The sequence below is a fragment of the Podarcis filfolensis genome, assembly GCF_964270895.1.
Source record: "Podarcis filfolensis genome assembly, chromosome: 14".
NCBI classification, from domain to species: Eukaryota; Metazoa; Chordata; class Lepidosauria; order Squamata; family Lacertidae; genus Podarcis; species Podarcis filfolensis.
In genome coordinates, this window is record NC_139616.1 from 31,210,025 (window position 1) to 31,236,506 (window position 26,482).

Genomic DNA, 26,482 nt, shown 5'->3' on the forward strand with positions numbered 1-26,482 from the left:
GAATGCAGGAAATCCCCCTGGACCAGGTAGATCTAGATAAGGAGAATGAGATGCTCATCACAGTGGCTCATTTCCAGAAAGAGGTTTTTGGGACGTTTGGCACTCCTTTCTTGCTAAGGATACACCAGGTGAGAGTCCTGTTTCTCTTAACTATGTACTATTGCAACACAGGTGGTAGCCTTCACCAATGTTGTACCCTCCTGGTTTGCTGCAGGGCACCACATTGGAGAAGACGTGTTGCTAGAAGGGAAAGTTTGTTGCATTAAATCGTGGATTATCCAGGAGTAGCAATAGTCACCTGCGGCCATTGTTTCTTGTGTGCAGTTTATATTCAGCTTCTGTGATTTGGGTGGCCTTACATAAATTGGTCATCTAGTTCCTTTTGTCTGTATTTAGAGGTTCGCTGATACCCAAGTTTGGCCAAGTACATTTTACTACATGTTCAGTGGCATCTTTAGCCACATAGGTTTCAGAACTTTGGTTGGCATTAATTTTTTTGTACGGCTGGGATTGTGCTTTTCTGCCTAGGGTGAACACTTTCGAGAGGTGATGAAGAGGATTCAGACAGTGCTGGACATCCAGGAGAAGGAATTTGAAAAGGTATTGCCTCAGCAGATCACTCAGGAAGATTTTGCTCAGCATAGCATAGCTTCTGAAGGGACCTGCGTCTTTTAGACCTGCCAACATGTTAGCCCTGCCAACATGAATGTCTCTTATAATTCTGCAAGTGCTCCTCTTCCCCCTGCGTCCCCACACAGGAAGTCGCTCTCTGCATATTTTGATGCTCTGCAATTTCAGGGTGGGATTTTAGGAAGTCCTGCCCGGTTTGGCATCAGCATCTGTGTATCGGAACCACCTTTGTGGAAGTTGTTAATGTTTGACATTTTATTATGTTTTTATATTGTGCTGGAAGCCACCCAGAGTGACTGGGGAAACCTAGCCAGATGGGCAGGGTATTATTATTATTATTATTATTATTATTATTATTATTATTATTACAGTGGTACCTCGGGTTACATACACTTCAGGTTACATACGCTTCAGGTTACAGACTCCGCTAACCCAGAAATAGTACCTCGGGTTAAGAACTTTGCTTCAGGATGAGAACAGAAATTGTGCAGTGGTGGCGCAGCAGCAGCGGGAGACCCCATTAGCTAAAGCGGTGCTTCAGGTTAAGAACAGACCAGCGGAACGAATTAAGTACTTAACCCGAGATACCACTGTATTATTACTACTACTACAGTTGTACCTTGGTTTTCAAAGAGCTTAGTTGTCAAACATTTTGGCTCCCGAACACCGTAAACCCGGAAGTGAGTGTTCCAGTTTGCGAACTATTTTTGGAAGCCGAATGTCCAACAGGGCTTCCGATTGGTTGCAGGAGCTTCCTTCAGCCAATCAGAAGCCGAGTTTGGTTTCCAAACATTTTGGAAATCAAACGGAATTCTGGAACGGATTCCATTCGTCTTCCAGCGTATGACTGTAGTATCATCATCATCATTATTATATTTTGCATATATCAATAGCTGGTAGAGCCCGGCCTCCCCACCCCCTGCCAGTCCCTGCACAGATGGTGAGAACCACTGAGCGAGCCCCCTCCAAAATTAACCCCACCAAACACTTCCCATCAGTCCTGTATCACCTCTATCTTAATTCCCCATAATTCTGCCGGGGGGGCTCCACGGCATTGTATTGCGGGACATTAAAGATAGTGAATGCCTCAATCCAAGCAGCCACTGGGCTCCGCTAGGAAACGCAGTGGCACTGCGAGGTAAGGTAAAGTGTGAGTCAGTTGACAGCCACCTCAGTCATGGTGGCACAAGGAGGGGCAACACCAGGGGGCCATCTCCACTGGTGCTAGAATAGTGGGATCCTGCTTGTAATGTAATAGGAGATCAAATTTTACTGTCCTGGCAATGGGAAAGGCAAGAAGCCCAGCACAGCTGAACCCCCTGTGCCCTCCAGATGTTGTTGGATTCCAGCTGCTGTCAGCCCCAGCTGCCAGCATGGCCAGTGGAGGTCGCCAGGTTGCCCACCTTGGGAATTGGCACTTGTCTACGGTGTGTGTGTGTGTGGGGGGTGCTGATAGTAAACAACTAAATGGGAACACTAGCTTTGGCCTGTTTCCATGCTGTTGGTTAGAATCACAGATTTCGAAGGGACTCAAGTGTTGGATTCTAGTCCAACCCCCTGCAATGCAGGAATCTCTGCTAAAGCATCCATGACGGAGGGCCACCAACCTCTGCTTAAAAACCTCCAATGAAAGAGAGTCCACCACCTTCCAAGGGAGACTGGGTTGAGAGATGAGAGCCAAGGAAATGCAAGCACAAGACAGGGAGGCTTTGAAGTCTACGAAATTAATTTTCTTAACAATACTCCTTGAGAAATTAACATTTGAGCTCTGACGTTTTTTATTTATTTATTTGTTCTTTCTGAAGTTTAAGTTTGCCATTGTAATGATGGGTCGACACCAGTATCTAAATGAAGATGAATATGAAGTGAACTTGAAAGATTTTGAGCCCCAACCTGGTGAGTGTCCATTTATTTACTTTGCTTCTAGGAGGGGTTTGTGGGGTTTTTTGGCTCCTTGAAGATCAATGGGGCAGACTTCCATGTGTGGCATTTATTCTCTCACCCGCTCAATGTCTTGCCCTCCAAGGTGAACACAGCCCACCAGCTCCGTATATTTGCATACGTTTTGTCATAGAAGCCTGTGTTAGAGTGACAACTTTACTCAGTGCAGCATCCAATGAAGTTGTTCCATTAGTGCTAGGACTTGGCTGTGCAACAGAACTTCCTCTCTTTCTCTTCTTCCCATGGGCCCCCTAAATCTATTTGGGGGTTCCCCTGTTGCTGGCAGAGCTGAATCAGGGAGGACACACTAAGGGAGAGAGGACAGGAAGGGGAAGTCCTTTTGCACTGACAGAACCACGTCACTGAATGCCACCCTCAGTTCTTGACATTCTAAATTTTGTACAAAACAATCTGAAAGTGTGTTCATTCTCCCTCTCCCTCTTTCTCGCTTCTTTTTTCTTTGTTTTTCTTCTTCCCTTCCAGGCAACATGTCTCATCCCAGGCCATGGCTAGGGCTTGACCATTTCAACAAAGCCCCAAAGAGAAGTCGCTACACGTACCTTGAAAAAGCTATTAAAATCCATAACTGACTTACCCTCTCCAGTTTGTTCGAGGCAAAAGGGGCAACAATGTGTGTGTGTGCGTGTGTGTGTGTGCGTGTGTGTGTGTGCGCACCTTTTTAACAACTGTAGGACTTTTGGTACACGTGCACTCGATCGGAAGTCTCCAGCAAGAGGATTTGCTGCTGATTTATTAATTTTATTTTGAGGCTGTTCAGTTTGGCTTCTCTGTATCTATTATTGACTGCCCTTTCTTTTTTTTTCTTTTTGAGCAAAAATGAAGGTGTTTTATAAAAGCTTGGGTGCCAATGAGAGTTTTTATGGGAAATGTAAACAAAGCGAGATTGTCAGCATAAGAAGGAAAGGGTTGAGTTAGAGCAGTTGACATTGGCGAAATATTGTCTGTAGTACGTTAACTGGACAGCCTTTTCTGGCTGACCTCCCCCTCCCTTGCCCTCCCCTCCTTCCTCCCCCACTTCCCAAATGCGTGGTACCTGCCATCACTGCAGCTAGTTGGCGCTATGGTTAGGCTCACGCCCAATTTATTTCCTTCAGTTATATACTTTAAATGACATTTTTGTGCATTTGTAAATGCAAAGAGAAACTCACATCATCAATAAATAGCAATCTCTACTTCATTGTGTACACTGTTGGCACTTATTCGAGGGGGGGAGATTTTGTCTCTTCAATCAGCCTAGAATTTCTCTTTTTATTATTATAATATTATTATTATTATAAATAAATGGATTTTGAGTCAAATTTGTTTTTCTCACATCACCTTTTGCCAAGGAAGAAGTTGGGGAACCCCCCCGAAGGAGGTGCAGTGTATTTGTATCCCTTTAGAAACGGTTTGAGAGTAAAATCCCTTGGTTGCAGTGAGATTTACAAGCATAGTACCAACTTCCCAGAGAATTTGAAGAAGGAAAAGGCATCTGTTTTATAATTAATTTAGTTAATCTGGGAAGACATAGGAAGACAAAACAAAATAGCCTTTTAGCACTGAGGGCATGTTCACTAGCATTTAGTAAGCTGTTGACTTTGTAAAAAATGCGGGGGTGGGGCTTGGGAGGGGGAAGAAAACAAATTGTATATTTAACAGAGGAACATGTACAATTTAACATTTGGGGTTCCTTTGGGGGGGCGGCTGGGGGGCAGGGTGAGTCTGCAAGTGAATTTCACAGATGTCAATATTCATTGTGTGTAGTTTTATTTCAGTCCCCAGACTGCTTTTCCATTTTAGTTTGGAGCTACAAGCAGCACCATGTGTCTCTCCTAAGTTTTTGAGTGCGGTAAAAATATAGAAGCAGCAATTTACACTCCCCCGCCCAACATTATTTCTCATTCTTTCTCTTCTTCCCCCCTCCTCCATTCCCTCCTGCCAATATTTTATTTTGTTTCTGTAGCTGCGGTGTGCAACAATTCTTCCTGTATATTGCCTTTTTTTTTCTTTTTTTGCTGGAAAAAAATGTTGTATGTTGAATAAAAATTTTCTATAAAATTTTACTTCAGTGAGTGATGGCCTGGACGTTGAAGAAGATTTCCACTCTCCTTGCAAGTTTTCTGAAGATTTTGTTTAGACAGAATCTTCTATTTTTATTTTGCCCGTTAATCCACACTTGAAATCTGGCCTTAATTTAGGGATAAGGGTAAGTGTCATCCATTCATCATATTTGAACTTTGAGCAGCATCAGTTATCTAATCCTCAAAATGAAAGGCACTGCTCCAGAGGCATTGCTGTATCTGGGTTCATACTGACAGGCAATAAAATGACTATGCAGAGCTGTGTCCGTAGCACGAAAGAGATGCGGTCGTGGACTCCATAGAGGACTGTCAAACCTCTGCTGCCAAATAGTTCAAACTGCACTTGGGTAAATTCCAGAAACTCGGTGGGAACACTGGTCAGTTAACCACATTCATACTGAGAACTTAATCCTGTTGTGGTGCCATTTCCACTGATTCCACCTGCTTTCTTTGCCCTCTAAACACATTTCCATGGTGACTCATAGAATTGTACAGTTGGAAGGGACACCAAGGTCATCTAGTACAGCCCCCCGCAATGCAGGAATCACAGCTGATTGCTGATGCTGTGCCAGGCAGCACTCACAGACAGCATCAACTAGTAGACCTGCTTCCCAGTTTGAGAGGATGCCCAAGCTACCCTCCACTCTCTGGGCTTCTGTCCCCATTTCCACAAACTGGCCAGCCCTGCAGGGGTGCCCCTCTACACCTCTCTTTCTCCCCTAAACATCTGGATCAGAGGAGGCACTCCCACACTAGTTTATGCACCTGGCACTATCAACTCGTAATTCCTTTTCTCAGTACCGCCTTCCTGCCAGCACACATCGAAAGGGACTTCCTTCTGCCTTGCCTTCTCTCTGCTTTGATAGTTCAATGGTTTTGGAGTGGGAGCGGCATATGGAATGCTTTCCACAGCCCAAGTCTTACAGCAGGAGTGGTGGGGAGCCTTTTTTCCACTCTAGGGGCCAGATCCTTTTTGGTCCCCACCTCTGTGAGCCAGTTTTGACAAGCAGGTGGTACAATACAGCTACCAGTCATTTTATGGCAGGTGGACTAGGTGCCTGGGATCCACAGTGCAAAGGGACTTTTCGAGCCCTGTGCTGGGGGCTTCCAGACAGTAAGCATGGAACTCCGTTGGGAAACTCAGTTACACAGTCAATCCCTGCAGAAAGCAGCTTTCCCAACCCCATTCCAGATGTCACATATGACAAGTGGATGCCATATGGGGTAAACTGCATTGTGGGCCACATTGGCCAGATGTTCTCCATTTCTGCATCACTGGTTTGCACCATTATTTATGTGGTATATTTCCTGAGCGCCTCTTTTTCTTTTGCAATTCTCCCACCCACATATGATTTATGCCATATGAAGGGCTTGACTTCTTTATCACATCTCTGTGCCCCTGGCCATGGATTTGAAAACTGGTATTTCTGGGGTGCTTTTCTTTTGTTCTGTATTTCTTTTCAAGAGGCACTCTTATTTCCCTGATCTTTTTTTAAAAAGAAGAAGAAGAAGAAAAGGAAGAATGTTCCCTCTCGGTTCCCATGTACATGTTCATGTGTATGTAACACTATGTGCAGTTCAGACCTATCCAGTCCTCTTCAGGGACAGCGGAAGGCCTGTGTCCATGCTGTGCCTCAACTGACACCACTCCCTGGGCTGTGAGAGTCTTGAAATGGTCTTGGCAGAGCAGGGGGGTGGGGAACTATTTTCCATTCACCTCTTACTGGTGGCGGATGGAGCAATAGGTTTGATTTAAACTTTGTACAGAGCCTAGGGCTTGCCGATCAGAAGGTTGGCGGTTTGAATCCCTGCGACGGGGTGAGCTCCCGTTCCTCGGTCCCTGCTCCTCCCAACCTAGCAGATCGAAAGCACATCAAAGTGCAAGTAGATAAATAGGTACCACTCCCGCAGGAAGGTAAACGCCGTTTCCGTGCACTGCTCTGGTTCACCAGAAGCAGCTTAGTCATGCTGGCCACATGACCCCAAAAAACTGGGCAAACGCCGGCTCCCTTGGTCAGTAAAGCGAGATGAGCGCCGCAACCCCAGAGTCGTTCGCGGCTGGACTTAACGGTTGGGGGTACCTTTACAGTAAGCTACCTTCCAGCCATGCAAAAGCCAGAGGTTTCTAACACACAAAGAGAATCTCTTCCATCTCATCCCTCCATCAAAGTAATAAAGAGCCATTATCACAGGTCAAAGCCCATTCCAGTGAGGTCTGTGACCTGGGGAGGGTGGAGCGGGGGGAGTCAAGAGAAGCTCGGAAGGCTACTTTTGGCCTGAGATGCCCCATCCTTGTGGTTAGAGTTCCAAGTGGCGACATTTTGGAGCTTTACAAAGTTGTGTGTTTCCGCATTAGATGACGTTTAATTGTGACAAAGATATTCCAGGTATCAAAAACATCTCTGGCACAGAGGCATTGTGGAGTTCTAGGCCCTCCTTGCAATGTTGTCCTTATGTTCATAACCAGTTGTTTAAAATTCAAGCTTCTGCAATAGAAATTTAATAAAAGTGCCTATAGGTGCACTTGTGGAAACATGTAAATTTGTATTGATTCAGAATTTAGTTATCCCAAGATAAATCAGGTTTCTAGCCCTTAAGGTTGTAAAATAGGCTTGGAAGTGTGTGTGGACAACACCTGCAAAATCTCAAAAACGTCTCATAAGGAGGGGAACACCTGACCACAAGCACTGCTTAGAACATGAGTTTTGCAATATTAACATGGTCTTAATCTCAGAGTACAGGCAGCCCTGTAGGTAAACTCTGCCAACTTTTACAAGGCCTTTCTTCTTTGGTCTTTCTGTGGTTATTTCCAGAACCATAAAGAAACCCCTTGTGGTGTGTGTTAATACCCTCTTTTCATACCAGATGAAACATCCATGCTGCTTAGCAGTTTTATACTGCCCAAGATAGTTTTGTTTTTTTAATGCTCTTTTCATTTCCCAAGAATTAAAATATTTTCCCATCAGTGTTCAGTTTAGTATTTGACTCTTAGCAGGTGTGTTCCAAAGCAGTTGTGTTTAAAGAGATTTGAGCACTTTATCAAAAATCAAGATGTGCCTATATGAACTTTTCTTTGAACCCCACCCCACTTACCCCAAAAATCCAGCCAGGCAGTGCTAACCTAGGAAGAAGTATCAATTCATATTTAGAAAGGAATAATGGGATATTTCGACACAGGTGGAACAGTGTACTGTATTGCTATAAGACACCCTGTTTGGGGACACTTGTTCAAAACTAGATTAGGGTGGAGGAGTGGACACTGGTGTTAAAGATTCTCTTTTATACATTGAGCCAACCAAAATGAAAAATGCAGCATGCAGAGATTTAACATGGGGTAGGATTTTTGCAACAGATAAGAACATAAGCTGAACTTTCTGAATCGGGCCAGTGGTGCATTTAATCCACGATTCTGCTCTCACAGTGGCCAACTGGATGTCTCTGGGAAGCCTGCAAAGGACATGAGCACAGCAGCACTTCCTCCCCTCCTTTGGGCTGCAGCAACTGGTATTCAGAAGCATTGCTACCTCTGACTGTGGATGCAGAGCATAGCCATCATGACTAGTAGCTGTAGGTAGCCTTCCATTTCATGAATTTGTCCAATTTTCTATAAAGCAGGCTTCCTCAACCTCAGCCCTCCAGATGTTTTTGGCCTACAACTCCCATGATCCCTAGCTAGCAGGACCAGTGGTCTGGGATGATGGGAATTGTAGTCTCAAAACACCTGGAAGGCTGAGGTTGAGGAACCCGGCTTAAAAGTCATCAAGCTTGGTAGCCATCACTGCCTTTTTGGGGAGAGAGTTCGGTATTTTAACTGCACTGCATGAGGAAGGGCTTCCTTTTATCTGTCCTGAAGAACCACACGTGGTTGGGTGCCATTTTGAGCAGCTCATAATCCAGGCATAGGCAAACTTGGCCCTCCAGAGGTCCTGTTAGCTAGGGATGATGGGAGTTGTAGTCCCAAAACATCTGGAGGGCCGAGTTTGCCTATGCCTGTGACATCATCTCTCCCTAACCCACCCTGAACTGCAGGGTTCCACCTCTTGAGCACCTAAAATTTATCTGCTAGTAACAGACTGATGGCTGCAAAAATATAAATGTAGCAAAAAGAAAAGAAAAAGTGGGCATCTTAGGAATCGTACTCAAGAGTTACACATGCACACACAAATGAACTAGAAAAATAATTGAGTTAACCACAGAATCGGAATTGGAAGGGATCAAGAAGGCAATCTAGTCCAACCCTCCTGCAATACAGGAGTATCTTGCTCAGTGTGGGGCTCTAACCCATGACCCTGAGTTTAAGAGTCCCATGCTCTACTAGCTGAACCATCTCAGCTGAAACTGAATGATTTTTAAAACATCTGATTAGAATTTAGGAAATTTCATGAATAATATATCCCAGTCAAGATGGGCTACCTCTATTAGAATTCCTGAAATACTGGCTTTAGATAGCGGTGAATACAGGAGTCAGCTGTTTGCTCCACCAAATAGGATCAGTCAGGAAAAGGTCCAACGGGACCATGTCTGGGCCGGGGGCCTTATTCCTTCGCATGGACATTATGATGTTGAAGATGCGAGTTGAGGTAAAGTTTATTGAAGAAGTGGGACTAAGAGAACAGGAACAGAAGTCCGACGGGGGGTGAAGGAGATCTGTAAGATGATTTGGAGAAGCGAAACTGGTTGAATAATAGGCAATCCATTCATCAGCGGAAATCTGAGTAGCTGAATTGAGTGGTGCCGAAGGTCTAACTAAGCGCCAAAAGGAGCGGGGGTCATGCCTCTCTACAGCCGAACGAAGAGTGGACCAAGCCTCTAGGATGTGCTGCTGTTTGAACTGAATGATTTTTAAAACATCTGATTAGAATTTAGGAAATTTCATGAATAATTTATCCCAGTCAAGATGGGCTACCTCTATTAGAATTCCTGAAATACTGGCTTTAGCTGACTGTTCAGTGATGCTTTCCCCCCCAAATTAAGCTTGCAATATTGTCAATTGTGCTGCAAAAATCCAGTACGCACTATACTGAAAATAATGAGGTGTATTGAAAACTGAAGCCTGTGGCATTGCCACTAGATGGCGCACACTCTCTTGTTCAATGACGTTCAGGAAATTGGTGGGATTTGATGTCTCTCACAAAGGTACAGGAGTTGATGGTTTGGGCGTGCTAATTTATTAGCTAGCTGATGCTAAAAAGTAGCCAACTCAATCACTTGACCAAGAATCTTGCCCTAGTTTGTACTCCTGCGAATAAGGTAAGTACACCCACACCCTGTTAATCAGATCTCTGAACTATTTTCCTGTTTTTTATCATATGAGATGAACAGGTAGGGGCAAGTTGTTCTGTAGTAGACCATGCTTTGCAATGAAGAGCTGGTGTCATACTCAAAAGAGATTTGGCATGGAAAGTCTGGTTAGCTGGTTGCTCTGCTTTTTCTTTTTTTATAATGTTTCCAGTTTTGGCTCCTGCCAGACTAACAACAACAACAACATACTTTATTTTGCATGTCAAAACAAGTCCTGTTGCTATAAAGTTTTCACACAGTTTTGTTGGGAAGTGTTGTATAGTTAAAAATGTTGGCAAGTTCAGATTTATGCAAAGTTAATTTCTGCTGCTTCTAACTTTGCAGTCGTACATTGTTTTAGGCTTTTTCAAGGCATGTCATGAATGGTATCAGTAATCTGCACAACAGACCAGCAGAGCAGGTCCTGCATAGCAATCCCTATATTCCAGGAAGGGTGAGGCATTAAGACAAAGCTGCTTTGTCTGAGTCAAGTTTGAGCTACAGAGGAAAGCTCCATTACCACCACTGATTTTAACAACATATCATTTTTTTTAATGGTTTCTTATAATTTCTGAATAATGCAAAGGCTGCACACAGGAAAATGAAGTGCCATGGAGGTACAAAAGATGATCCAGAAACATTTCTCTTTTTTTCTAAACAATGTAATATTTCTCCTGCATAAATTACACAAAGATCTAAAGCTTTGGTGTGCATCAAAGTAAGGAGCTCTATAAATAGTCACAACTTGTTATAAACTTCCTAAAACCTTTCACCATCCATTTCCAAAATGCAAACAGGCTGGGAGAGAATGAAAGAAAAGTGATTTGCTAAGCTCAGACCCTTTTCAGCCAAAGGGCCACATTCCTTCTGAGACAACCTCGTAAGGGCCACATGGCAGCAGTGGCTAGGACCAGAGGCAAAACTGGCAGATCAACAGGTGTAACCTTTGTACAGTAGTCTGTACAGTACAGTAAAAATTATAAACCCACACCCCTCTCTGATCCATTCAGGCAAATAAATATAGGATTTCAAGGACATATTCCAGCCAGGCAAAAAACAAAAACAAAAGGGGAATGAAGCAATGCTGGTGAAAGGTGTGGTCTGGGGAGAGTCTCAAGGGGCAGATGGAGAGACCTGGAGGGCTGCAAAACAACTTACAGTCACAGAAATAGGTGTGTTCTAAAGGAACTTTGGGAAAATGGGAGCAAAAGGTTCTTGTGCAATTTCTGAATTGGGAGTTTGTGCATGATCAACCAGGCCATAGGCTAAGAATGGCTGTGCTTGGTTCAGGGAATAAGGCTAACAAGGATGCGAGGCAAGTATGAAATCAAGGGGTGCCTGATTCCAAAGCCCAGGCAAAAAGCCAAGAGGTTCCGTACACAAGCTGTTGACCAACCTACCAACAGCCTCTTCCTGCTTCATCCTTCTGGGGTCAGCAGGGGCAAAGAGACTGCAGCAACCCATTCCAGGAAAGCTTAACTGAAAATTTGATGTTAGCCGCTCTGAGCCCGGCTTCGGCTGGGGAGGGCGGAATATAAATAAAATTTATTATTATTATTAAAAGCTGGCAGGAGTGGGAAATTGCTGAGCAATTCTGCACCCGGAACAGTCCCAAGAGTCAATGCATGATTTCACCGAAGGAAAGGAGATTCTCTTCCAGCTTGATTTCCTGCGAGTTGGCCTCAAATGGCTTTTCTTCCAGGCATCTATAGTCTCTTGTATCGGTAGATGTGGTACCTGCATTTAGGGCAGTAATGGTCTACGTCCTTGCAACAATTCGTCATGAAAGGTATGAGGCAGCAGCCCATGCAGCCTCTGGGAGAGAGGGCAGAAAGTTTTAAAGAGGATTGTTTTTATTATTTCATCAAAAATTTGATTTCAGGACAGTTTGCAATAGTTTGACAGTTTTAAAAATATAGCCCCAATAACACTAATAAAACACAAGAGAGAAAATCTCAGCAATAGAATGCTCTTTAAAAGACTGGGCAAATGAAAGGTGTTTGGTGCCTACAAGATAACTAGGTGGATGTCAGGCAAGACTCACTAGGATCTGAAAAGGCCCTCTTAAGAACAGAGGAAGCAGTCTTCTGAGTCAATGTATGTATGGTCAATGTATGTTAATATTGTCTACACTAACTGGCAGTGGCTTTGCAGAGTTTCAGGAGGTGGTGGTGGTGCGGTGTCTCCCAGCCCTACCTGGGAGATGCTTGGGATTGAACCTAAGACCTTCTGCATGCAAAGCAGGTGATTTACCTGTAGTCCTTTCCTTTAGGAAGTTAGGATGCTGTCATACAGAGACAGAAATTTTTATCTCCCCTTTCTGATATCTGCCTTGCCTTTGAAGGAGGAGGCACTCTTCTGTGTGTGTTGCGTGTGCATGCATTTTGCAAGGAACGAAATCTCACAAGGCTTCAAATTCAAGCAAGATTACTTATGTTTTCCCAAATACTGCCAAATGCCAAATGTGGAGTGTATTCTTTAGCATTCAAGAGCATCCATCCATTTGGACCATGAGGAACGGCCTCTTTCCTGCTTTCAATGGGAGAAATATATATCTGCATTCCCAGACAGACCGTGCCTAGTGTCAAAAGAGCAGGGTCTTTCCAGGAGGACAACCAAGGACTCCCAGTGTGTTGCAGTTGTTTGCCCATGCCCACCCCTGTTTGCTGGCACCAGGCAAGCTTCTCTGCAGGGCAAGAGGACATTCACATTTCATCTAGCACTGGCTTTAATTGTGGAATAACATTCTGTCTACGTACATCTCTTTGTATAGAAAAAGCACTCACCCCATCACACACACAGCACTGCAAGCTATGTATGTCAGAGTTCCCACACGATAGACGACCTCCGTCGTAATGATCTGGCGGCAGCAAGGGCAGATGGTGGACGCTGGCTTGCTTGAGAAGATTCCCGCAACCACCACCGGAGGACCAGAGTCCATTTCAACTAGGAGTTGCAAAAACAAAATTGTTCTGTCTGAGCATTTACCTTTGTTCCACTATCACTTCCCAGCTGCAGCCCATCCATCGAGAATACCTCCCCATGGCGTTTGTGATATAGCAGCCACTCGGAGTTGTTGGACTAGAAGGGTTTAATTCTTTCCTTCACATCAAGCTCACTGGGCCAGTTACTGTCTCTCAGCCAAACCTACCCCACTGAGTGGGTGTGAGGATAAATGAGGACAGTTGGGGGACAGTTTACGCTACCTTGAGTTGCTTGGAGAAAACAATAACTTAGGCTTCAAAAACCCCTTCTATTGGCACCCATGTGATGTGGATGTTTTCAAGTCTAAACGTGGTGCTGGGTAGAGGCTTTGGCAAGGGAAAGAAGCTGTGGGGTGGGTGTGGAGCCCTATATTGCCCACAGACCAGCAGTTACTCACCTCTGGGCAGAAGGTCATTAAAACAACTGGAATATAAATGTCAACACACTGGTCTGGGTAGGTTTGCCTACCCAGGTTTTAATCTGTTACTGAAAAGAGGACAGTGATGGTACCTGCCTAATGCCAATGGGCAGAGAGTTCCAGTTGCCAAAGATCAATTTCCTACAAGTGATGCTTTAAAAGGAAATCCGAGCTCCACAGGTTATAATGGTTAAGTGGGCATATATGGTACAAGGTGAGCCTTCAAGTTAACTGATCTCAAGCAGTTACAGGTTTGTTTGTTTTTTAAAAAAATATGCTAACACCTTGAATCTGGCTCAGTAAAAAATTGGCAGCCAGTGCAGATGACTGAGCCAGGAGTGTTATATTCTGATGGGATCTTGATCTGGTCAGCAACTGTGCTGCAGCATTTTGCACTAACTGCAGTTTCCGGATCAAGCCCATGGAAATCCGCCCCCCCAGCACATCACAGTAATCCGATCTGTATAGGTTTCTAACACATACTTGGTCCTACTTGATCACAAGGGACATCTTGACATGAATATGGTGGTGGAGATGGACAGTCGTAGCCATCACCGCTTTTTCCATAGCCATAGCCACCTGCACCAAAAGAAAAATAAAAAAACAAGCAGAAGAACCTTTAGTTGCATAGGATTTCCCAGGCAGCTTCAGCTGAGAACGTACAAAGAGCCCTGCTAAATAATTGCAATATAACCCATCTGTTATTGTTGGCATCTGTCTTGAGAGACAATGAATGCACCTTCAGTGAAGTCACCTCCCCTGCTCAGCCTCACTGATGTGGTCCATAGGAAAGTGGAGCAATACGTTTGGCGCCAGCTTGGCTGCTGGAGTTGCCAGAAGGAGGCGTACAAGGGAATAACCCATCTAGTGCCTGGGATAGAGTGTGGGTCATAGCTTCTGTTAGTAGTATTGAACGTGGGGCTGGCAAGTGACCAACCTTCCTAATTTAGTTTGGACTAAAGCTGCCCACTTGTGAGTGTGTTTCTGTGCATCCTATAACATTTGCCACTTGTGCATTTATGGCTGCCTACCTGATGAAGTAGAAGGTTCTGGCCAGAATGGATCTGGTGCATAGGGTTCCTGGGCGTAAGGTTCCGGATTATATGATGACTGTTGTGGGTATGGTGATGAATATCCTGGTGCAAATGGTTCCGGCTGCTGTGCCAGGGGCATCATGGGGATCGAGACGGTCTTTTTTTGTTGCTCCATTTCTGGTGGTTTGTCTGCAAGTGATACAACAAAGGCAAGGTAAGGGGTGGAAGCTAATATTTCACTGAATTAGGGAGAGAGGCAACATACACATAGGTTTCTAACAAGGAGATCAGTGTAAAATCAGGACATCACCAATGTCAGATTACCCAGTGTGAACATCTTTGAAACTATTGTGGTGGTTCCATAAAGTATTTCTGAAATGACACATAGGAAGTTGCTTTGTACCAAATGTGACCAATGGTTCATCTAGCTACAGTGACTGGCAGTGGCTGCCTCCAAGATTTCCATCTGGAGTCTGATGGGAGTTGGAGTCCAACATCTGGAGAGTCGCAGGTTTTCTATCCCTCCCCTAGAGCAGCCAATGCTTGGGTCCCCGGATGTTTTTGGACTACAACTCCCATCATTCATAGCAAGCAGGACCAGTGGCTGGTCTAGGGTGTGCAGCCTCAGGCATCTGACTTCCATGATGTCTGGGTACCCCATCATTATCTGTTCCAGAGCAGGGGGTCATTGTACAAAAAGCAGGCCTGCCAGTAAGGAAATGCTCTCTCTTCCTCCCACCCCCTACACCAACATACAATGTAGCAAAAAATCAAAGACTCTTGTGGCATCCTAATGACATGGTTGTTGGACGATGCAACTCATTTGCAGTGCTGATGCAACTGAGAACAAGCTGCAGCTCAAGAAGCCTGTGGTTTGGACCTTGCATCTGTCCTGAACGCACTATGTAGCCTTGCACCTGAGCTAAATCACCTGTGTGTGATGCAATTGTTTCTTCATGCCAGCAATCTCTAAGTTAATCTATGCATGCTTATGTAGCAACTTGACGATGGAGATTGTCAATACCAGGGAAGGTCCTAGGATGGAAGAAGGGACCTTCTATATGCAGAGCAGATGCTCTGCCGCAGCTACATCTGAGGCATCTCCATCTAGCTCAGTATTGTCAACATCACTGGTCTTCAGCATCACTGGCTATGGCATGATACAAGGTGGGTCACAACAGGAGTACTACCACAGTGCAAATATATGGTAAAGGTTTAAGAAATGTGCAGTGAAAAGTTAAGCCTGGGAGCTGCAGCCCTTCCTCAGTATGTAGGTTGATGAATCTAAAGCTGAATGTAAGAACATTACAAAGATCTCTGCTAGATCAGGTCAGTGGCCCATCTAGTCCAGTATGCCCTGTTCTCACAGTGGTCAAACAACGTCCCAACAGGAACCCCACAGGCAGGACCTGAGTGTTCCACATATAGAGACAGCCTAGTTCTTGAACATTTTGGCTCCTGAACAATCGAAACCCAGGAGTGACTTCCGGTTTTTGAATGTTCTTTCGGAAGCCAAACATCTGATGGGGCTTCCACAGCTTCCAATTGGCTGCAAGAACTTCCTGCAGCCAATCAGAAGCTGTGCTTTGGTTTCTGAAAGCTTTGGAAGTCGAACAGATGTCCGGAACGGATTTTGTTTGACTTCCAAGGTATGGCTGTAGCTTGCTTTTACGTAACTGGGGCTTCTCTATAGGACTTATATATTGATCGTTTGCCAATATTGGCTTGCCCAAGGCTTACATGGAGTTAATAATAATAATAATAATAATAATAATAATAATAATAATAATATATTATTTATACCCCGCCCATCTGGCTGGTTTTCCCAAGCCACTCTGGGCGGCTTCTAACAAAGTATTAAAATACAGTTTAGATTATGAGCCTCTCCCAACATCCTTTTTATTGCACATTTGGCAAGGTTTATGCTCATGATGTTATCGCAGTGGTTGCACAAGATCATGCATTCAATACCATTTGTACCTACAAAAGTTTTGGGGCTCCCACACTACTTCGTTTGCAAAAGATGCGTGTCCTGCTAAATTCCTGTAGCTTTTCAAACCACAAATATTTGTGGCGTGGGCAAGGGCCTTTTAGATGGCAATAATGCAGGAACAGTGAGGAAGAATCACAGAACCACTAATGTGCTGTGATTAAGGCAATCATATGATGCAGAAGGCAAGGCATTATTGAACATTCATTCTGATTTGTTTGTGGGGTGGTTATAAAACAGTAGGCGATCGCCCCAAGTTCCTCACAGGCTGTTTATGCAAGTCTTCATCTTATTCATTTTTTCAATACATTTCCCTGTCACTTTCTTAACCACAAAACTCTGTTTATTTTTAAGTGCAGATTTGTTGTGCTAGGATATGGCAGGATGCATAAATTTGTTGAATGTTTTATTTAAATACTAAGGTTCATCATTGTTTCACAAGATGTGTATCTCTTTAAAGGCCAGAGCAAATATTATGACCTCGTTTTACAACTGTAAAGCAGTATAGCAGGTGCTGTTAAGTTGTGTTAATTAAGCTGTGTCAGCAGTTGGGTACAGTATGTAAAGAGCAGCATGTACCTCTCTCAGTACCCTGGTGAATGGGTTGATGGATGGGTCATACTTATAGATGTAATGTAATTTAATGTAAGAGGAGTTTTTGTTTTTGTAATTAAAGCCAAGCAAAAGTTATTTTTGCTTTTCTTTGTTGTTTCCTGAACGTATGGTCTCCCCAGCACTCTTTCCGCAGTGCAAGTAATCTGCTAAATACGCAACAAATTTAGCAAAACCTAAATTTTCCTGGATATGCTTGAATTCCGCTCACAGAAATGCTGACAGTCCAGAGACAGCCCACTTAAAGAGAAATTAGTGAGTAATTATTCATTTAAGAAAAAATCCCTCCAGCTAGATCAGGCTAGAGGTAAAGGGACCGGTGACCATTAGGTCCAGTTGTGGCTGACTCTGGGGTTGCGGCGCTCATCTCGCGTTATTGGCCGAGGGAGCCGGCGTACAGCTTCCGGGTCATGTGGCCAGCATGACGAAGGCGCTTGACGAAGCCGCTTCTGGTGAACCAGAGCAGCACACGGAAACGCCGTTTACCTTCCTGCCAGAGCGGTACCTATTTATCTACTTGCACTTTGACGTGCTTTCGAACTGCTAGGTTGGCAGGAGCAGGGACCGAGCAACAGGAGCTCACCTCATCGAGGGGATTCGAACCGCCAACCTTCTGATCGGCAAGTCCTAGGCTCTGTGGTTTAACCCACAGCGCCACCCGCGTCCCTCTAGAACAGGCTAGCTAGAGGCTTATCTAACCCAGCATGCTCTTTCCAAAATGACCAACTGGATGGCTCTGGGAAGTACAAAAGCAAGACTGAAGGAGCATTTCCCCCACTTACGGTTCACAGCAAGCAGTATTTAGAGATATACCACCTCTGATCCTGAAGGTTCTATACAGCCACTATGGACATAAGAAGAGCCTTGTTGGGGCAAACCTATGCAGTCTGGAATCCTGCCCCCCCGTCATGGCCAACCAGATGATCCTAAAGCAAAGCCAACAGGCAGGACATGCATGAAACAGTAGCTCTCCCACTTGGGATTGCCAGCAACTGGTCTTCAAAGGCACCATCATAATCATTAATACAGGGGGAAATAATTCTACATAACCTCAACGCAGAGCAAATGCATGCAGCACTGGTTCACATGCCTTTCCCCCTGCACCTGTGAGAAAACAAGCCAAGGCACTGGTCCCCACTGCCCCAAGGGCAGGCTTCCTCAACCTCAGCCCTCCAGATGTTTTTGGCCTACAACTCCCATGATCCCTAGCTAACAGGACCAGTGGTCAGGAATGATGGGAATTGTAGACTCAAAACATCTGGAGGGCTGAGGTTGAGAAAGCCTGGCTTAGGGCTACCTGCCTAGATGAAAGGGGAGGGGCAGGACAGAGAGGCAAGAGGCTCTGAGCCCGGCTTCGGCTGGGGAGGGCGGGACATAATTAAAATTTTATTATTTATTATTATATTGCCCCATGAGATCACTATGTGCAATGAAGCCAGAAATAGACTTGCCTGTCATTACAGATACCTCTCCTCCTCCAGTGGGAGGAGAACATCACTCAGGCCCCATATGCACTATGCATTAAAAGCAATATCATACCACTTTGAACCGTCACGGCTTCTGCCCAATTATACCACTGTAGGTGCTGAAAGGTGTTGATGCCCATTCTCCCAGAGCTTCAGTTCCCGGAATGGTTTAGCAATCAATCCATCTTCCCAGGAAACTCTGGGAAATGGAGCTAGCTGCCTGTAGGGAACAGGAGTCCTCTAGCAACTTTCAGCATCCTAAGCAAACTACAGTTCCCAAGATTCTTTGAGGAAGCCATGGTGGTTTAAAGTGGTACAATGATGCTTTAAATGTAAGGCTCAGATGGGGCCTTAGTGGAGGGGCATGTGCTTTGCACAGGTATGAACCTTGTTCTGTCCTGTCTTCTCCAGTTAAGGAACCCCCAGCAGCAAAGAGATGGGGTGAAACCTCTGTGGGAGGTCTTGGAGAGTCATTTTCAGTTAGGGTGGACAATACTGAGCTGGATGGACCAATGGCATGACTCTGCAGAAGGCAGCTTGTGTCAATACATTCCTGCAACTAGGGATGTGAGGAGTAGCAGCTATTCTCATCCCATCGAGTGTTCACCGCTATCAGCACTGCTTCCATTTCACTGCGGTTTGTTTCCGCTAAAAGTAGTCTGTTAGCCTCACAATTCGCTATGGCCAAAGCTGGCATAATTAATAACTGTGTAATCAATTTCAATGCATTTCAGTGGAATGTATTGTCAATGCAGACAACGACACACAATTATTTACATAAAATTTGTGGACTTAAAAAAGCAGCAGTAAAAAACACCACTTGTATTTGCTTGCATAATTTCCATTCCTGACCTCCAAACATGGAACCCGTAGCAATTTCTACTCCTCTTTCCGCTTCTAATGGAGTTCTCCAATAGTCTTACCTCCAAACCACCAATCAGGGTGCCCTTTCAGTTCTCTCTCTGTCTCTATTGGATGACTACCAGTTTCTACTGTTTCCAAATGGAGAAAAATATTTCTATGTCGAATTTCTCAGATTTGATACACCTTTCTTCATGTCCTTCTTTCCTGCCTTTTTTCCAAACTGAAAAGCCCCAAACGCTGTCCAGCTTTCTTCATAGGGAAGTTGCTCCTACCCCTTGATAAATTTGGTTGCCTTTTTCAGAACCTTTTCAATCTATTTTTCTCCAAGGAGCTCAAAGCGCTACATGGTTCTCCCCTTCCTCATTTAATCCCCACAGTCCTGTGAGGTAAGTTAGGCTGAGAGGCACTGACTAGCCCTAGGTCACCCACTGAGCTTTATGGCTGAGTGATGATTTGAGTCCTGGTCTCCCAGGCCTAGTCCATACCCCAGCTCAGACCTTTCCAAACTGTGTGTCTTGACACATTAGTGTGTCGGCTGCCGTGTGTAGGTGTGTTGAGCAAATGCTCCCTGTGCTCCTCCCGGGGCTGGAAAGAAATTAATTTAACCTCTGGTTTGCTAGTAAAAATGAATTACTGTGTCACAAAATGAAGCATGTCTAAAAGGTGTCACCAGCATGAAAAGTTTGTAGCTCTAAACACTACAACACCACTTTTGAGGTGAGGCATCCAGCACTGTCCATCGTTATTTCAAGTGTGGCTGCACCATAGATTCATATCAGAAGTTAAAAGCCAAGTTTAAGAATTCTCATTAATCCTCCACCATCCGTTCCAGTTTTAAGTCTTTTCAAATTTGACTTTATAAGCTGGTAAAGCTGGTATCTTTTTCTTTTTCAAAGAAAGACTTAAGCTTAAGTCTTCGTGACAATTTAAGTTAGGGTTGCCATATTTCAAAAAGTGAAAATCCCCCCCATATTTCCGCCCGGACACTGTTTCTGATGGACAATGGCCGGCTATGTCCAGGAGATCTGTAATGTATGGCAACCCTAAATTAAGCCATTATGGAGCTGGTTGAATCACCATGTCTCAGCTTTGTAAGATATGAATGAATCTTTTCCCTGCACAGGCAGACTCTTCTCTCTTTGTGTGAGCCACGATTTAATCAGAAAAGCCTTTAATAAATCGTAGTTTCCAGTTTCATCCAAACTGGGAAATTCTGGTTACCAGCTTTGGAACAAGTCAGGCTATTAAACCAACTTCAACTTTTGGCTTTAACATCCTGACTTGTTCTGAAGCTGGTAACCTAAGTCTCCCAATTTGGGCAAAACGGGGGAAACTGTATTTAATTGACAACTTTCTTGGTTCTTCAAAAGGTAGGTGCACAGGGACTGCAGGCAGGCACAGAAAAGTCTTGTACATATCTTGGCTGAATAAACTGAGATATGGTCATCCAAACATAGTTTGGGAATAAAATCCCATCCTAGCAAAGTCTTGCACTGCTGCTGTTAGCCCACACGTCATAAGCCAAGGATGGGGAACCCTGTGTCCCTCTCCTCCCAGTATGGCCAATGCTCATGGGAGCTGTAGACCAAGAGCTCCTCTTGGGAATTCCAGTGTGAACCACCTGGAGTTTCATCACAGAACTTTATTCAGCCAAGATCTGAATGAGAGATTTTCTCACGCATACACCCCTATGTGGCAGGAGCAAAGAAGCCAGGAAGCTGCCAGTTTTTCCCATTTCACCCAAACTGGGAAACTATGATTGCCAGTTTCGGAACAAGCCAGGATGTAAAGCCATAAGCTGAAGTTGGTTTAATATCCTGACTTGTTCTAGATCTGTTGACCATAGTTTCCCAGTTTGGATGAAACTGCAAACTATGGCTTATTAGAGGCTTTTCTGATTCAATATAAATATATTAAAATAAACAAAACACAGCCCTAATATATACAGATATAAAGAACTAACATTTACCCTCATCCAGCATTTAGAAGAGACTCATCTATGTTTTGCTTAGGAATCTCTGCCAAGTGGCCGATCTGTTGATGGTGTTGTATCAATTCTGACAAACCTCGCACCTTGGGGGGGATTGTATCCAATGCTAGTCCTATTCAGAGTAGACCCACTGAAGTGAATGGACAAGGTTAGCTTTGCTCCATTCCTTTCAGGGGATCTACTCAGAGTAAAACATAGTTAACTATTGCTTTCATTGCTGCAACTTCTGTTTCATTTCCCCACCAACTCAACGGAACAGCAAACTTAACTACCAAGGAAATTCCATACCTCAGTAGACTGTGAACAAGATGAGACGACCGGTTTCCCCTCCCAAAATTTCCAATCACTTTATCCTCAGGTTGGATGCTGTCGTTGTCCCAGGGAAGGGGAAGAGCATGGTGTTGCCCTTGTAGAGATGAGGATGCTGACAGATGGCTTATCCCAGTTTAAAATGACAGGAAGGGACTGTTGGCAGGTAGGTAGGCAGGTAGCATTTAATTACCCCCCCAGGTTAGCCAAGTGCTCCAGCCTCCTCCATACACTTGGCTTGTTGCAAACATCCAATTAAGGAATGTCGGGGAACGAGTTTGCTGGGAGGGCTGGGATGTGGCTCATTCATCCCATGCCAGCTATTTGGGTTCATGCTTGACATGGAAGGTAATTGAAGATAATCCCCAGAGCATTTGCTCAAGGCTTTCTTTAAACAGAAGAACCACAACACGGAAAGGTGTTCACTATTATTAGATCAACACAGGCACAAGTCCAAGGCCTGACCCGCTTGCACTTCCACCCTCCTGGGCAAATTCCATTTCAAAGTTCACTCATGTAGAAAGCATCTTCTTTAGCTTAAAGAGTGGCCATGGCTCCTCAAAACTTCGAAACAGAACACCCAGTGGAGAACGGGTTTTCTTTTTTAATGACATCTCGTGATACAACATAGGTAAAGGTAAAGGGACCCCTGACCATTAGGTCCAGTCGTGGCCGACTCTGGGGTTGCGGCGCTCATCTCGCTTTATTGGCTGAGGGAGCCGGCGTACAGCTTCCGGGTCATGTGGCCAGCATGACTAAGCCGCTTCTGGTGAACCAGAGCAGCGTACGGAAATGCCGTTTACCTTCCCACCGGAGTGGTACCTATTTATCTACTTGTACTTTGACGTGCTTTCGAACTGCTAGGTTGGCAGGCGCAGGGTCCGAGGAACGGGAGCTCACACCATCACGGGGATTCGAACCGCTGACCTTCTGATCGGCAAGTCCTAGGCTCTGTGGTTTAACCCACAGCGCCACCCTACAGAGGTGTAAATGTGTCACTTGATTGGTTTTACAGTTTTGAAGTTAACTTTTCATGGCCCTGACACACAAATGGCTTACTTTCGAAGTCCCCATCCCCCCCCCAAGAGATATCCCCCTCCAGTGGAAAAACTGTCAACCAATTCAGATTCTGTGCAATGGAAGCTGCTGAAATCTGCCAGGACCACAGTTATATAGAAGCATAGAACTGTAGATCTGGAAGGGACCCAAAGGGCTGTGAAGATCTTCTCTATTTGCAACTCTTTTCACTGCAAGAAAATCCAGACCCACCAAGTGTCCCTATTTTTCAGGGACAGTTCTGGATTTACAGCAGCTGTCCCAGTTTCTGATTTGATACTGGAATGTCCCGCTTTTCCTTAGGACGTCCCTATTTTCATCAGAGAAATGTTGAATGTTATGGAAAATCATGTTTCGTATGTAAGGTCGCCTTGCTGTCCTTTACAGAGGACTGTCCTCTATTTGAAGGAATCCTTTGAAGGGCTCTCTCATCACAATGCTATTCCTCCCCTATATGTATAAAACAGTATACAATGCAGTCTTTAATGTATTGTGCAGATGCGGCACAAATCTGATTTTAAGGTTAAGAACTATAAGAAGGAAGCACCCTGAAGCTGGAGGAGTGGGGAGGGCTTGAAGTTGCCCACCAACAGTTTTAGCACCTTGACAGCTGACTGAGCAGGAATACTAGTCACCTCGGCCACATTGACTGGAAACATTTAAAACACTTTGATACCCCTTTAAACACCCATGGCTTCCCCTAATGAATTCTGGGAAGTGTAGTTTGTTAAGGGTGCTTGGAGTTCTTAGGAGACCCGCTATTCCCCTCCAAGAACTACCATTTCCAGAGTGGTTCAGCAGTCACTCCCTCTTCTCACAAAACCCTGGGAATTGTGAGAGGGGAGCAGAGGTCTCCTAACCATTCTCAGCACCCTTTAACAAACTACAGGTCCCAATTTTTGGAGGGGAGGGCAACTGTGACTGCTTAAAGTGGTGTTGCAGTGCATTAAATGCCTTGTTCCTCACTCTGCTGAGGTGCATTATCTTTCCATTCAAATAATAGTAATTGAGATGGATCATATTGAGTCATATGCAGAAGAGACTCATTAAAATGTATGGACATGGATGACTTAGATCTGTTAATGGGCTTATTCTAAGCAGAACTTAGCTGAATGCAACCTATTATTAGGGTTAGGGTTAGGATTTGGACAAAGCACAAACCAAATCAGCTTGATTCAGGCAGAACAGGACTTTTGTCGAGTTGGGTCAAGAAAGCTACAGGTCGGGTCAGGTTGCTCAGAGTAATCCAAGGCTATCAAGGGACAGGGTCTTGGGTGTGAGGTGAGAAGAAGATGGAGCATAGAATAATAGAATTGTAAGGGACCCTGAGGGTCGTCTAGTCCAGCCCCCTGAAATGAAGGAATCTTTTTGCCGAACGTGGAGCTTGAACTCCTGACCTTGAGATTACGAGTCTCGTGCTCTACTGACTGAGCTATCCCAAATGTGCAGAAGCAGGTTGAGTCCTGCTCTCTTCAGTGAGGACATGGGGATGCAGCCTCCCCTTCTTTACTCTCTCAGCCACATAGTTAATTAGACTTTTTAAAAAAAGATACTAATGAAACATTAGCTTCAGCCTCTGAATCAATTTGGGACTGGATCTGAGTCAAGTAAGCTCCAGATTGTGTGTGCTTGTGTGTTTGGAGGGCAGGGTTGAATTTCCAAACACTTTTCAGCCACAACTGGTGCTATGGGATTCATACAAGGTTGGGGAATCCAAGCTATAATTCCCACAGAGGAGCCTGATTAAAGCTCATCTATGGGTGTAGGAGTCCAATGCGTCCAGGTGGAAGCAAAGTCCCAGGAAACCGATGAGCTTTTGTTGGGAGAGCAACTCCCAATAAAGAAACGACAGAACAAAGAAACAGGAAACCAGTGAACATCACATCCAGTCTCCCTTTCCCGTGGGAATCCAACAGTAACTGAACTGTGGAATGAAAACATAGTCCCATGACTTGCAGCTGCTGCTCAGTGAGGGAAACAGAAACTAACATTCTCAACCGGGCTTCCAGCTCCCAAAGCAAATCCTAACTCCTGGCAAACCGTTAAAACTTCATCCTCACTGGATATGAGATAAAGAAGGGATTAAGATCTTCAGTTTCTATCTTATTAATCAATGAAAGCCAGTGTGGCTTAGTGGTTAAAGTGTCAGATTAGGGCCTGGGAAAGACCAGGGTTCAAATCCTCACTTGGCCATGAAGTTCACTGGGTGGCCTTGGCCCATTCGCTGCCTCTCAGCCTAACCTACCTCACAGGGTTGTTGTGGGGACTAAATGAGGATGGAGAGAATCACGTATGCCATCTTGAGCTCTTTGGAGGAAAACAGTGGGGTATAAAGGCAATAAAATAAATAAATGGCCGCAAATATCATTTCTGTCAGAATGTTCATGAGCCACTGCCTGTTCATGTAAAAGCGCTAAACTGGCAATAATGGACAAACTGACAGTTGCAGCTTTGAAGAAACAGGGCTGGACTAGATGATTCCTTGGTTCCCTTCTGTGATGAGGAAACAATATATTTTCAGGGAGATGTTTTGTGGGCTATTGGAATGAGCCATATGGAAACTAAACACCGGAGAGACTATTTAGCAAACAATTACTTCACTTTTGTTCACTATTATATTATATGTTTTTGAGCAAATATGATTATGATTGTGATTATTTATTGAATTTATGTACCACCCTATACACAGAGGGGGATCTTTCCTCCATAATGAATCATAGACTCATAGAATCATCAAGTTTTTTTCACAGCCTGCTCACTGTGGCTTGTTGCTCACCCGCAACAACTTGCCAGGAATCTTCCAGAAAGCTTCCTCGTTCCTGACTCCTGTTGCTCAGATGTGTTTGTATCACAAATGATGGTTTTATGGGAGGTTGTATTTGCTCAAACTCACCCATCCAGAGGCAGGCTATGCCTTTACTGTAGCAGCTTGATTATATCCAGGCTTGGAAAGTTTTGGCTGTCTTTAATTAATGTGGGTTTTCTGATGGCTTTGAAAGGAACAACCTGAGTTTCACCCTCTCAGGTACATGCACCTTTGTGGGAAACCCTGTTTTGTTTTGAACTTGTTGGGAGTTTTCAACACCAAGAAGTCATCTGTTATCTTTTGGCTGGGGCTCCTATCAAGAAGGGCTTGCATGGGCTTTGGTGTGGGTTCTTGCTTCTTATCTCATGGGCTGCAAAAAGATTTATTGTTCAAGCAATTAGGTGGTTGCAACACTGCTGTCTGTCCTGTTTACAGACCAATAAAAAGGCTTAAAGAAAGCTTACGCCCATTGTGGAAAAACAAAGCAGGTGGAAGCCCTCTACATCATGGATAGGCAAACTAAGGCCCAATTGCATTCTAAATCCAGCCCACAGATGGTCTGGGAATCAGTGTGTTTTTATGAGTAGAATGTGTCCTTTTATTTAAAATGCATCTCTGGGTTATTTGTGGGGCATAGGACTTTGTTCATTTCTCCCCCCTTCAAAATATAGTCTGGCCCCCCACAAGGTCTGAGGGACAGTGGACTGGCCCCCTGCTGAAAATTTTGCTGACCCCTGCCTACATGTTTAAAGGCACATCTGTGTGTACATTTAATTTTTTTTTTAAAGCATTTGTTATGGTAAGTTTGGATCTTGGGACCTATGCTAATATGGCAGATTTTGTAATGGGGAAGCTCAGTCATAGGACATCTGCTTTGCATGCAGAAGGTCCCTGGTTCAATCACCAACATCTCTTGGTAGAGGTGGGAAGAAGCTCTGCCTGAAACTGTAGAGGGCTGCTGCCAGCCAGGGTAGACATTACTGAACTAAATGGTCTGACAGCTTTCAGTGTTTTTAACTC

General features: G+C 44.5%; 2 protein-coding genes across 12 annotated transcripts in view; one reads left to right on the forward strand and one right to left on the reverse strand.

Annotated features, from left to right (window-relative positions):
* The window catches only part of USP7 (ubiquitin specific peptidase 7), an 84,766-nt gene extending 80,132 nt beyond the window's left edge, over positions 1-4,634 (forward strand). For all 9 annotated transcript variants that reach the window (XM_083584799.1, XM_083584803.1, XM_083584796.1 and 6 more), the window contains 4 exons: positions 9-128; positions 529-600; positions 2,436-2,526; positions 3,055-4,634. In XM_083584799.1, the coding sequence (XP_083440925.1) occupies positions 9-128; positions 529-600; positions 2,436-2,526; positions 3,055-3,161 (390 nt within the window). In that variant the 3' untranslated portion in view covers positions 3,162-4,634. The remainder of the gene's footprint in view (positions 1-8; positions 129-528; positions 601-2,435; positions 2,527-3,054) is intronic.
* Positions 4,635-11,490: 6,856 nt separating this feature from the next.
* LOC310748754 (lipopolysaccharide-induced tumor necrosis factor-alpha factor homolog) lies at positions 11,491-21,766 on the reverse strand. Of its 3 annotated transcripts, none has more exons than XM_083584607.1 (5): positions 21,580-21,766; positions 14,367-14,558; positions 13,819-13,914; positions 12,719-12,878; positions 11,491-11,747 (listed from the first exon to the last, which is right to left on the reverse strand). In XM_083584607.1, exons 2-5 carry the CDS (start codon positions 14,542-14,544, stop codon positions 11,639-11,641), a joined length of 543 nt encoding a protein of 180 aa, XP_083440733.1. In that variant the 5' UTR covers positions 14,545-14,558; positions 21,580-21,766; the 3' UTR covers positions 11,491-11,638. The 3 variants fall into 3 exon arrangements, with proteins under 3 accessions (XP_083440733.1, XP_083440732.1, XP_083440734.1); XM_083584606.1 differs by lacking the exon at positions 21,580-21,766 and adding an exon at positions 21,271-21,380; XM_083584608.1 differs by lacking the exon at positions 21,580-21,766 and adding an exon at positions 17,754-17,775.
* Positions 21,767-26,482: the final 4,716 nt, after the last annotated feature.

What these genes read in the sequence shown, in the direction of transcription:
- LOC310748754 (XM_083584606.1), bottom strand. An exon ending in TTGTGATCAAGTAGGACCAA is followed by an intron (nt 12,879 to 13,818) that starts GTATGTGTTAGA and finishes TGCAACTCCTAG; the next exon opens with TTGAAATGGACTCTGGTCCT. An exon ending in AGTGCTGTGTGTGTGATGGG is followed by an intron (nt 11,748 to 12,718) that starts GTGAGTGCTTTT and finishes CCTCTCTCCCAG; the next exon opens with AGGCTGCATGGGCTGCTGCC.